The sequence below is a fragment of the Chroicocephalus ridibundus genome, chromosome 2, assembly GCF_963924245.1.
Source record: "Chroicocephalus ridibundus chromosome 2, bChrRid1.1, whole genome shotgun sequence".
In the NCBI taxonomy this organism is placed as follows: Eukaryota; Metazoa; Chordata; class Aves; order Charadriiformes; family Laridae; genus Chroicocephalus; species Chroicocephalus ridibundus.
Window position 1 is genome coordinate 102,660,548 of NC_086285.1, and position 13,641 is coordinate 102,674,188.

General features: G+C 42.0%; 1 protein-coding gene across 1 annotated transcript in view; it reads left to right on the forward strand.

Annotated features, from left to right (window-relative positions):
* TMEFF1 (transmembrane protein with EGF like and two follistatin like domains 1) overlaps window positions 1-13,641 on the forward strand; it is a 128,261-nt gene that overhangs the window by 75,419 nt on the left and 39,201 nt on the right. Inside the window, exons 3-4 of the mRNA XM_063326331.1 lie at window positions 2,370-2,499; window positions 10,834-10,860. Coding sequence (XP_063182401.1) covers window positions 2,370-2,499; window positions 10,834-10,860 — 157 coding nt within the window. The remainder of the gene's footprint in view (window positions 1-2,369; window positions 2,500-10,833; window positions 10,861-13,641) is intronic.

Genomic DNA, 13,641 nt, shown 5'->3' on the forward strand with positions numbered 1-13,641 from the left:
TAGGATCCCCGTTGCAGTTGACTGGCTGCCAAATTTCAGCGTTGTCATTGAAAGAGCTATAATGTCACGGCAGCAAGAGCTCTGTGGGCCACGACCTCTCTGAACACCTTGTAGGCTTTCTCTGTCTTGCCAAGTCACCTAACATAAAGTGAGACATTGAAGTTTGATTCCCCAGCATCAAATTTACAAATTAGACCGTAGGAGAGGTGCTGAAGGATTCATTTGTGCTCTGCTTGCAGTGACCTTAGTGATATCCCAACTTTCTGCAAGCCTAGTCAGGAAAAAGGATAAGTTCCTTTTTATTGTAAGGGAGGTGGGGGATAACACACGTTCACCAAAATTATGGCAAGGTCTTTTGCTGCAATTTGGATGATGCTTTACCAAACCTAAATTAAAAACTGATCAACACCTCATGAGTGTGTTATGGACATGGGGAGGTGAGGTGAGGTGAGGTGAGGTGAGAGAGAGCTGGCACAGGGCTCTTTTTCAATCTCAATAAGAAAGGCTTGACAACAAATGGTTTAATAAGGTAACTGCTTTAATAAAACAGAATAGGGAAAGGAATAGACATAAGGAGTAAATCTCACATCCCTTCGGATGCTGGGCACGCCACAATCATGCAGCATTGGATGGATTCTGGATGGGTTTTCCCACGGGACGCTGCGCAGAGCAGATCCTTTCCATGGAGAGATGCTCTCCCTCTTGGTCATTCAACCTATTGGAGAATTTCCTCACAAGAAAACAACTCTATTCCTAAGGGACATTTGCATGAGAACTTTTGGCTGCACTGTACCAAACTGCTAAAGTCTTACCAAACTGTAAAAAAGGAATCACTTTGCCTCTCATTTTCTATCCTCAGGACAAAAACCTGCAGCTTTAAAACATCGCACAGAAAACTTTAATATTGAATAGGGAATTATCTGTTGGAAAGTACTGTTCCCCCCAAAAGTTACCTGTTTAATTATTCCCTAGAAGTGACTGTTCAGTGTGAGATATGACAGGACTGACGGTTGTGGTTGAATGTCTGAAAGCTACTCACTATGGGAAAGTATTACAAAACTGTTAGAAATAGTTTTCAGAGCTGGCAGCGTGATTTAATTCTGCCCACGCATGCTCAGTTCATTCTCGGTTGGTCATCTATGGCAGGATGACAAAGGAAGAATGAAGAAAGATTCCCTTCAAAATTATGTTTTAAAAATCGAGTATTTTGACATCTGTGTATGCCAAAGCACAAACTGTTGCGGCAGAGACTGTCATTTGGAATTTGGAGAAGAAACTCTTGTCCTTTTGGGGCAGTTTAATTTAACTAAATGTTGCTATTTTTGTGTGAACTCTCAGTGGTTGAACTATATCATCAATTTAATCATACACTTTATATGGTTAAGAAATTCGGTGGCTGGTCTGTGTCTTTGTTCATTGCTTTTTGTTGCTTAGTGTTTTTTTGCCTCGGGATTTGAAAGATGCAAAAGGTACCTGGAATTGCAGCCCCAAACAAGGCAACATCTCCTTTTCCATGCAGTGAAGTGGGGTTTGGATCTCCCGTTCAGCAGGGAGCGGTGCAGCACTCGCAGGTGTTAGGCGGATTGCCTGTCTCAGTGTTTGTTTCCCAGCATTTTAATAGACATTATACACTCAAGGGGTATATAATCCATCATGCTTAGAATGTTAGAAAATAGCAAAATACAGGCTGCTCCTGCCAAAACCATTCTGAATGATGAATTTTCCTTTCTTCCATGCTTTTTGTTAAATGTACCAATGCTACTGACTTTGAGCTTAAAATTTTTCATCTTTAAAATTTTTAAAAATTTACTGAAAGCATTATTATAGTTGTTGACCAAGTAAAAGAGATTCCTGATGCTCATGAATTTAATGGGGATGGCGATTGTTTTCCATCTCCCTTGAAAGATTATTCTATGACCAAAAACATCAGAAAATCTCCCCTTAAGCACTGTTCACCTTAAATTTTCCTTTGCTCAGTTTCATCCCCCTGTGCCTAGTCACACATTCTTGTATTATCTTGAAGAAGTTTTCTCCTTCCTCAGTGTGTTTATTCTTCAAATACTTCTAGATGCTTGTCATAATCCCTCTAGCCATTACCGAGTCCCACTGTAGTTACTTTGTTCTTTTAATCTTTCCTACTGAATTCCTATGTTCAGCCCATAAGGAGTTGGACTATTATTTCAGTGATCCAAATGGAAGACATACAGTGATACTGAGAAACTAATATATTTTCAATCTTCCTTTAGTGAACAGATTTGTAAATTACTGCTAGTAATTCATATTTACACAACTATCTTCCTGTGTATTGAATGCAGAAGAGATTAACCGCGATTTTGTATGTCTGAGTTACTTTATAATTTCTTTTTCAGTGTCACACAAACTATATTCCTGTTTGTGGATCAAATGGAGACACTTACCAAAATGAATGCTTCCTCAGGAGAGCTTCTTGCAAGCATCAGAAAGAGATAACAGTGGTATCAAGAGGACCTTGTTATTCTGGTATGTAAAACACCCCTTTGTGTCACTAATGAATGATGTTATATGGTTAGCTCTTTGGTTTTGCCCTTGATTCCAGAGATTTTAATTTTCACACTTTTCATAGAATAAAATAATGTGGAAACCCAAAGTCCTTTTTAGCAATAGAGTATTTTATAGAGAAGAAATCTGATATATCTTCTGATATGCTAACAGGTTAATAAATAAATATTAAAAGTAGAAGTACTTTATCTGACAAAACAGCTTGTGAATGCTTCTGTTGTATGTATAGAGGAGCCTTGATATCATCAAAGGGCTTGCCACAAATTTGGAGACTACTCCAAATTAGTCATTTCTTTAGGACTCATTTTTTGGATGTACAGAATTAGCGTGACATCCAGCAAGTGACACTGATCATTCTGACTGCCACTCCACCTGTATCCAAGGCATCATCTTTGACTAATTTCACATTAGGTCATTACTTTGAGGGTATGCACAACTCTTACAAATCATTGCACCTCATATTTGTGATGGGCTGGCCTTATCTGTCTTTCCACACACTTAAAATACTGATTTTCCACACGCTTACAATACATGGGACAGGTTTTCACTGTCTTAAATATTAGAACACGCTCTTGGACACAGAAACTTTAGCCACCAGAGGTCTTCTAAACCTCTGGACAGATTCAAAGCTAGTGAGACCAGACACATGTCTGGCTTTCTCAGAATTAAATTAAATGACTCGGTAGCATCAACAACTGCGTTCTTTCATATGTAAATAACACGCACAAAAATTTACGTTGTGGGACATCCCTCATCTTTTGATACACAATAGTTGCTTAGATTAGCCTAAGTGAGGTTACATCTATATGGCAGCCAGAAGCATGACTAGAGATGAGGTGCGATCTCCTCCCTAGCTTTACGTTGGCTAGGCTAGTTATTGATGACAATTTAGAGGTAGCAGCCTGGAACTCGCTGGTAGCTGCAACCTCCTACCTGGAAATTAGGGTAAATATTTGGGCAGTGTACCTAGGCCAAGTTCCTTGCTGCTGCCAGTCCCAGAGCTACCTCACTTAAATGGAGCGTGGCTGTGTTTTACATGAGCCGCTGTAACGCCTCTGACTGCAGCACAGCTCCATACTGAGATTTGGGGTTGTTCACCAAGATCCAAAACGATCTATGACTTTGGTCCTAGAATGGAAAGAAACCTGCGTTTTGTGTCCAGCTCAGATGCATAATTCCAGCACACCTCAGGCGGATGACTGAATCTACCTTCTTTCTCAATCTCCCACCTGTAAATTATCTCCAGACACTGCAGAAATAGGAAAAAAATGCATTACAGTTTTGGACTACTCACATATTCCTATAAAAACACCCAAGAAGTATTATGAAGGTTTGAACTGAGGATGTATAAGTAAATATTTCTTTTAATTTCATGCCCAAATTATTTTAAGAAACAGACTCACAACATGAAAGTTTCTTTCCCTCACTAAAGCAAAATACTAGGATAATGTTTTGGGAACAACAAAAAATAGTGATTATTTCTATATGCATTCTACCCTACTAAGAAAAAGACATTTTGAAACGAAAAATTGATTCTTCTTAGCCTCAGGTTGCTGGCAGCAAATTACTGCGGTACTCAGCTAGCCCGAGATTTCTTTTTTAACCTCCCTCTCCTTTTCTTTAAGTCCTACACAAAACCCAGGAAACGCAGCGTAATTTTTTGCACTTCATGTAATAGATCAAGACATGTGCTGAGACAATTGACCAGAAAGTACTGAAAACACATTTCTGAAACTGAGGATGCGATTCAGGCTGCGTACTGCGTTTACACTGGCACAATGGAAAGTGGAGCTCTACCAGAATGGTACCTGCTGCTCCTCGAGTGTCTGATGTGCTCCGGCTGATGTGGGAACATTGGATGATAAAAGCCATCCTCCACAACCTGTCCGTGCCCTGCTGGGGATCATAGGTCATCGAGAAGTCAATATATTTGTACTCTTAATCTGTAACCCATATATGTTGAGAATCAAATGCCCGAATTAAAAAATCCTTTATAGACCCCCATTCATTTTTGCCAAGTGCTTCCTAATTTGCTATGAAAATGGATTGTTCTCGGACATCATTGGGAGCTAAGTATAGATTCACTGTTTTCCTATCAGAGTTTCGTTTTTTCAAAGCAAATCTTCATCCTGACAGGATGCATCCGAGACAACAGGATGAAATTCCCCTACGGTGTTGTAACAACTATTTAATATTAAAAGTACATCAGACTTCTGAATCTCATATAAGAATGAAATACTTCCCGTTTGCTAGGGATTGATACCCTCTGAAGCTACGGCACTGGAACAGACTATACTGAGTGATTTAGTCAGACCTATTTCTTGGCAGGTAACATTTTCATTACATTTTTACAGTCATGGGTAATTTAACAGCAGATTTATATATTTATTTCCTTTGTCCAAGTGCTGTCAGAATTGCAAGATCCTAAAATAAGCAACGTTAGAAAAAAGCGTCAATCATAGGTGTGAATGAACAAGTTCATTTAGGAATGAACAAAATGCAAGTTTTGACATTAAAAATGGTATTTTCGAGAAATGTAAGAGAAGGTACAGCTGAAGCTTTCAGGACAGCATATACAGGTCTTAACATTGTCAGAGCCCATTTTCCAATGAAGGAACATCGGGTTTTTTCAAGTAACTTGCTTTTCAGAGGTGTTCCTATGCCTAATTACCCCTGGCACAAGCTGCGGATAATGGGTTTCAGCCAATGTATGTGGCCCCATGTTGCAAAATACAGAGAAACTAGGAACATGAGTGAAGTGCAGCTTTAGTGTTCTCTTTGCTTAATACCTTAATATACCTTTGAGAAACAATGAGTCAAATCAAACTGTATACAATTTTTGCCTACACCTAACCTCCACCTGTGACTGGGTGGAGAAGAACAGGGCCGTGAAGCAAAGGCCTTGCTGGTAGTAATTCCCATCTTCCACAGCTTCTCCTCCTTGCTCTGTGGGATTATGTTATGAACAAGAGCCTTCTCCTTTCATTTCTCACCCTTACCAGTTCCCTGTTTGCAGTTCAGCCCACAACCAAATGCAGAGATGTGACCACTCATCAGGGCATGGGGAGATGGCCGTACCTACACCAGGACTCCTGCCAAGCTCTCAGCACCAGCAGTCTTGCTGCTGACCCGAAACCTTGATCGGTTCATAAAGAGTGACATTAAATTGAAATTCTTTCATGTTACGCTGTCCTCTACAAGAGGTTAACCTGAACTGGCTTGCTAAACAGATGTAAGAAACCAAGAAGAGAACGCGGTCAGGGTGCTCAGAGCATTCCGGAGGAGTGTCACCAAGTCCCTTGATTTCTTCTGCATCCTTTCGTTGGTGGAATTATTGTGTTTTATTAGTTTGAATGAAATAAATAAATTAATTTAGTGAATAAGAAACAGACCTTTACGATTAATTTCTAAGAATGTGTGCTCCTGTTAGCCCGCACACAGAGCCACGCTTTGGACTGCTGTCAGATTTGTATTATATGCACATGAAAATGTAACCACACGATGATGTAGTACTTGATATATTGTACGTATAGATTCTCAGTGTACTGTATATATTTTGAAGGCACAGACCATTGCTTTTTTTCTTTTGGGATATCTAAAGTTAAAAAAAAAAAAAGGTGTTTGCAGAACTAGAAACAAACAGTATAGCTCTGTTGGATTTAAGGAATGATTCTCAAAAGAGTGGCTTTAATTTAGTGTTTTTCAGTCTGAAGTAATCAAACTCTTACCCTGAATTTGAATGCGCAGGTTTTTACAGTATATGTTTTTTTTGTGGGAGGCTTACAGTGAAGCATAATTAGATGCACACATTGTCCTGAGAAGAAATATAAGAAGATGAGTTTAATCCTTTTGAGGGAGTTCAGGAAGAAATTCTAGGCAACTCGCTTCTAGATTAAGAAAGTGTGAAAATAACTCTTCATGCTCTCTCAAGAAAGCCATAAAAGACCTGAAAACCTGCTATAAAAGCATACATTCATTCTGAGAACTGACTGAGACCCTTAGTCCCAGACTCAATGCAGTGGAGGAGCTTTCCTGTCCAGCCTGAGAGGAGGTTTTGCGACAGCAGAGGATCGCCCTTCTGTCATTAGGAAATGCTTTGGAAGCAAAGAACAAGTCATATCCAAAAATACCCCACCATCACATGCCAGGATTTAATATCCTGCACTTTGTTTTTTTTTTTGCATGGCATAATGAAGCAGGAATGATTTAATAGCAAACACCTTTCTCCTGAAGATGTCAAGGCAAATGGATGTTCCCTACAGACAGCCCGGCAAGGCGGAGGTTAAAAGCCTATCTCCGGCAGCCAGAGGCCTTGCAGCTGCTGGCAATTAGGCTTGTCAGCGTTCCTCCCCAAAAGCTCCTGCTGGCATATCGAAATCAAGGGTAATTGCTAGCAGGCAGCCCTGCTCCTGGAGGGTGGGGATCTGATCCGGGCAGGAGGAAGGCTGAGCTGGGAGCACTGGGTGATGGAGCTGGCATGTTCCTTCGTAAGTTGCTTTTGTGCAGTGGAGTGAGCTCTGCTCCCCTGCCGGCAGCGGGAAGCTGGAGCTGGCTTTGGTCTTTGCTCTGACTGGTGGCTTGAAATGGGCTGTGCTGATTTTGGTTCTTTTCCAAAATGCTGGCCATTGCAGTGCGGTTGGGGGATTTGAGGCTCTGTGCTGCTGCTGCTGGAGGAGGTGATGGAGAATTGCACCGTGCTGAGGAAAGAGGGAAAGTTAAAAGCTCTCACTGAGTAATGCAATAGCGCTGTTGTTGCCGTGTCTGGTGCCAGCTGTAGATCAGGATGGTCTTTTTTGGTAGCAAGTTCTTGATGACTTTATCCAGTCTTTAGCTAGAGGAACTCTTGTATATCCAGGGTTAACTGCAGAAGGCTTGCCCTGTCCCACTATGGAGAAGGATACTTTGTTGGCTCTGTTAACCGTGAAATCCAGGCAGAATATAGTTAGCTAACCGGGAGCTATGACTTGAGATAGCAGCTGCTCTTTCTGTCTTCCAGTGCCATCTCATATGATGAGTAGATGAAGATAATTGAATAAAAGAGTCAACGTTATGCAGGGCTTGCTCCATGAAGTTTCTGGAGTGCAGGTGTGGGAAGATTAGTTTCTGCTTAAAGCAAAGTCGTGCATACTGTCTTTGTACTAAAACCACCCCAGCTGTATCCCAAAAGCTTTTGGGGAAAATCCAGGACTTGAGTACACAGAGTATAATAACTCTTGGGGGCCAAAGTTCAGATGCTGGAAATCCCTTCTCGGCTGTCAGCTAAGCCTTGCAATACCTAAACTCCACAAATATGTATTTATTTTTTTTTTCTGTGTTTCCTGGAGAATGGTATACAGTTTTACCTCCAGTGTGTCAAAAGGTGTTCTGGTCTGCCTGTGACTGAATAGCTGCTGACCTGCTTCTTAAATAGATCTATAAAAGGTTCAGCATTTTGGCGTTTCTTTACTTGCCTCTCTGTGAGCAGGATCTGAGGGGTCTGCTCCAGAGATGCCCACCTGCCCCACGTGAATCAAGTGGAAGGGTCTGCTTGCTTAAAATTTGTCAGTGGACTGTTTGTCCTCCTGTTTGTACTTAGCAGTTTGGGGCTCTTGCCTTAAAGGGGGAAGAGATGAGTTCAGTTTTCATGCTAGTTTGAGTTAAAAGCCACCCCTGCTGAATGAGAGAGGCTGCAGGCTCTTCTGGGTTTGGAGAGTGTACCTTCTGCATCTGCAGCAAAGCAGACCCGTGGTACAGAAATGGCTCCTGTTCAGAGAGAACAAAAAAAAAATAAAAAATGGGATTCTGACAGTAGCCTACTGCTTACAGCGTTCAGATGCTGTCTCTGATCCAAGTGCTTCTTTATGTATTTTATCCAGAAACTCCTTCACAGATAAAAGCAGCGAGCAGCAGAAGCCTATACATTTGTGCATAAGCATATTTTCACAAGCCTATTTGGAAAAGAGACCACTCTTTTCCACTCTTTCTTTAAGTCACTGACCTGTGGCTGGGGGGGATGCTGCTTCTGTCCAGCTTCCTCACTTGTTTGAGCACCTTTCTTGCCAGCTCTTGGTGGATGGAGGCCACTTTTGGAAATCCTGAATTGGTTAAGGGCCTGAAAAGAGCAGGGCTGCTTGTCCAAGTAAGCTTGCAAAAAAAATGCTACCTTTTTAACAAGCAGCTGCTTAGGAAAATGTAGCCAAGGCTCCGAAAAGAGCAGGAACACGGGCTTAGTTTAGCACGGTTACCCTGGAGACAAGAGTCCTAGCACAGCTCCCAGGCTCAGGCACAAGCTCCCAGTGAAAAGTTGAAAATTATGCAAAGTGTTACAGAGGATGACACTTTTTTTTATGGTTTCTTGAGACCTGAAAGCCCTGAGAAGCAGGAATGGATCTGTCCCGTTACTAGGATGTCCTGCCAGGTGGAGACAGGGTTGCCTGTGGCCTTCGTGTCTGTCAACCCAATGATCTATTGAGACGGGTGGTCTGAGCATCACCTCTATCATTTACACAGCTTTCTCGTGACAGCTCGTACGGCCTGTGTGACGGTGCCTCCCCTGCCACACAGTGTACGCACCGCAGGGGTACGTCTGAAGCCCCGCACGCTGGAGCTGAGCTGCGTTTCTCGCCTCGGGGCTGAATGCACAGGGGAAAGCAGCCGGAGAGTGAGAGCTGGAAATAAAAACACGGAACAAGTCAAGTTTCTTTGAGACACTTTAGCCTTTGTTTTTTATATAAATTACACGTTAAACTTGCTCATGTTTGTATGTCAGCCTTCTCCCCCCACAGAACAGCTTATGACACAATTTCACCACAACAAATAAGCCAATATACTTACCTCATATACATAAATTATACTCTCTTGAATTTCTTAATGAAGCCATACTGCATTATAAGGCATATTTCTCAGTGACTCAACAGTGACATTTTATATGGGATTGTCTTCTTTGTCAGTAAAGTGGGTCGCTATTGATGGAACAACTGCCCTTCTGTTTTTGCATTCATTTCTGCAAGCTAATAATCTCAGTCTATTAGACATGGAATGGTGGTATAGGAGGACAGGAAGGAAAATTTAGGCAGAGGAAAAAAACTGAGTATCTGCTGATACTCCATGTGACAGGAGATTATTTTTAGTGTGTGAAGTGACCCAGTAACGTGGAATTTCACACTTTAATCCATACGCTAGAGGAAATTATTCTTAGAAATATAACTGCTTAAAGAAAAAGGAGGGGAGGGAACTGAGCAAACAGAGGGTTTGGTTTTTCCTCTGATGTGAACAACAAGCTCGTACGTGGAAGTAAGAACCCCGCTCCTCTGTCTGATCTCCTCCTCCTTTCAGATTTGTGGAAATAAATTCATCTGCCTTCTCCATCATCAAAGCAGGCATGAAAGGAGGGATGTGGGACAAGCAGAGTGTGTGCGCTGCTCCTCTCCTCGTCTTCCAGAGACGCCGAGCTCATGGGGTTGGGGAGCAATTCACTGACAGTAATTGCCAACCCGTTCCCTCCTCTCCACCTCCTTTGAGCAAGGGAGGTTTGTGACTCAAAGCGTGTGTCTAAGGGCTTGTCTTTACTGCCGCGCTCGCTGATGACGCTGTGCAGAGCACTGCCCAGCGGGATGCACATCCCTGTACGAAATCCCTAGCCAGCTCCGTAATGTTCTGAAGCGGCGTTAGTTGGCCTGGGGTGGTGAGGAAGCTCAAGTCCCGCTGACACTTGAACTGCTAATGCAAAGGGGATGCAGCCACAAGCCGTCACTCATCAGATGCTAATCCAGTCAGTCTGGTGTCAATGAAATAACTATGCCATTAGAGCATCCTTACACGAAGCGATTGACTCAGCGGAGAGGAGCTATTTTGTAGTTAGATGACTTAAGCCAACTTTACTTTGAGGACCAGTTCTCTTCTGGAGGTACTTTTGCAGTCAGGTGATTTATATATTACTCCTTCATGTACCACTCCCAGGGTCAGAGGCTAGAAACATAACCAGACTCTCTGCTCTTCATCTCTTTTGGGTTTAACAAATTTGAATCTCTAACAGTTGAAAAAAGGCTAAGAAAGCAGCTTAGTTTTCAGTACTGGATGATATTGTTCCTTGACTAAAAATATCTTGACAGGAAAGAGAGAGAGTACAGCACAATAAGCATGGAAAAACTGTATTAAAAGATGCCAGGCTTGATGGGGGATGTTTGTTTTTACACCTGGCTCATGAAATGTTGCACCTGTGTAAACTTCTACAGTGACAAGTTCCTAAACAGCTGCTCCTGGAGCAATATTTTAATTTGCTTTCTTTTCTTTTCTCCCCCTGTGTTTCTTTTCCAGATAATGGCTCTGGGTCAGGAGAAGGAGGTGAGTACCAAACCCCAGTTACACTTGCTTTTGGTCTTTCTTTTTTACTCTATGTGTGTCAGTTTTATATACATGGTTACTGTGTGCCACGTGAATTAAGAAAAAATTCTGACAACTTAAAAATAAGCTTTAATGTTGCAGTGTTATCTGCCTATCTCAGAACAGTATTTGTATAGGAAAAGGTTGTAGTGTGCATTTGACCGATGTTGTTCTTTCAGATTTGACCTATATAATTTTTCATTTGTTGCCAGTAATATAGAGTAAAATTTAGATCCCTATTTCACCTGTATTTTGCTCCTGAGAACGTTCGTTCACAGTCAATTTCTTACCATCTTTTTCTTGCTTTCATTTCCTTAGTGTCTACAATGCCTAGTTATTACTTTATTCTTGGGCAAACACGTTGACTTAAATGTATAATTACAGTATGATATCTGTTTTTTACCAAATACTTTATGTGTTTCTGTTCAAAGCTGTATATTCAAAGAGGGGATGTAGCACAGTAGATGTGTTCCTATCTTTGAACACATCTTAACCTTCTTCCAAGGACTGAAAAAAAAAAATGCAACTTTATCTTAATTCTATCTTTGATACTACTAGCAAGAATATAGGATGAAAAATGTGAGATATAGATATATACACAGACATGGAAAAGCCATTTTGCCATTTGCTTTGCCTGTATTAAGAGAGTGTTGCGGTTCAAACTGAGTTTTGAAATATCAGAAATCTGGTAAAGCTACATAAAAATGTGCTTTTGTGAAAAACAATCAATGGCATCACTGTGTGGCTAAGCAAAACAGCTAAGTTTCCAAAAATCAGGAGTTAGCTTCCTCTTTTTTTCCTGTATCGAGTGAAGGGGAGGCATTTCTCTCCCCTTTAATAAGATGCTCTCCGTAAATTCCCGGGCTGCTGCTAGCACATGGCCGTTCTCAGTTCTCACCTTTGTTTCCTTTGGGAGCAGTGTCTGAAGGAACAATTTTCTGTTCAAACACTACCTCTTGTTGCCTTCACTGGTGACTTTTTTCTGAAGCTTTTCTTCCTGAGATTGCCTCACGGTCTTTCCCCAGAAGCTCTGTTTGCTTCTCCTTCCCCCTTCAGTACTCAGCCTGTTATCCCACTGCAGCTGCTCCCTGCGAGCCGAGAGTCGCTTGCCTCAGTACTGCTATGCGCTTCTTATAGGAGACAGATGACAGAAATTTAGTCCACGTCTGACTTTTATTTTTGGAACAGTTTTAGAAATGTTTGAATGCTGTTGGGACTTCCCCACCCCAGTATTTCCCACTTGGATACAAAAATCCCCATTAAAGTCCCTTGTAAATATTACTGTGTTGGTCTGGAAGGGACTGGCAGCCAACTGACAGATGTGGCGATTCTTTGGGTAATTTTATGAAGACTTTGGAGGAAAGTAGGACAGAAGGTGCTGTGTTTTGTTGGTTAGGCTGCTCACTGAAGAGGTGAAAGATCCAAGTTCAAATATACTCGTTGCTTGATTTGGGGCAGAAGACTGAACCAAGTCCATCATCCCTTGGTAAGAGAGGCCCAAAATAGGTTTCCCTCGGTCGCTGCTGTTGATTTTGCTCTCAGTTGAAATATTCATTGGTCCTGGGACAAAGGGAGCAGGAGGACGGTGACAGCCTGGAGGTTGGGAGGATGCATGCTAGAGAAAGGCTTTGTTAGCTGGGACTCAGCGTGCCAGTGAGTTTTAATTATTTATGCAAAATAGAGTGGCATCGGCCGAGGAGATTTGGTGGTCCCTCCACACTACTTTGTAGCAGTGGTTTGTGCATTGTCTTGGGAGGTGGAATATGTAGGTTCAGTTCACTTCAGGCAGAAAGAATTCAATCTGTGCCCCTTGGCCCCAGGTGGATATCTGCTCTGCCTGAGTATTGAATAAAGAAGGGACAGTGTACCCGCTACCTCCTCCGGCAGTTTTGTGACGTTAGCCCTTCATTTATTTGGATTTCTTGCGAGTGCCTTTGGGCCAACTGAAGTGTTCCCGCTTCTCTTCAGTATGAAAACAATTGGCTTTAATTCCTAATTTTAGACGGAAAAAATATTTTAAACAACCAGAAATGTAAAATCCTGCTTGTCACTTTTTCTTTTTTTGGATACATCTAGGCTATTTGTGACAAACTGAATTAGTGCTGTTCCCGTCCACCTTTGTCACTAAACTGGGTGTTAGGTAATACTTCTGCAGAATAGTTGGCTGGTCTTCAGCAGGTTGAGTCATTTTCTGCATCTGAAAGCAATCCTTCAAAGGATGGAACTGCGGTTGCTTTGATTATTGAACTCCGCTCTGTCAGAGCAGTATTTTTGTACTCACAATATTTTTGTGTCTGGAATTGGTTTTGTTTCATTATTCAAGTAACTGTAAAAGTGTTACAAGACATTAAAAACATCAAAGAAATATTACAAATTAAGGGAATTTAGAATGAAAACCAAACTTCTAAAGGAATGTTGAACCTATTGAGGATGGAAGCGCGTTGTTCAGGATCCAGGGAAAGGGAGAGGGCGGGAACCTGTGCAGAGGGTGACCTGCAGGGTCGGGGTGCTCCCTGGTGCACACACCACAGTCCTGCCTCCCTGGTTATAACAGCTACAGGACTGACTGGAGCACAGCACAGCTCCTTCCTGGACCAGCCTTCCCCATTTTCTTCCTGGAGGAAGCCAGGACATGCTGAGGTAGAATAATCACCCTGATCATTTACTGCGATGCCCTTGGCCAAGGGTGCACAAGTGGGAACCAAGTTGCACGAGGAGCTTCTACGCCCTGTGTGTTTGGTA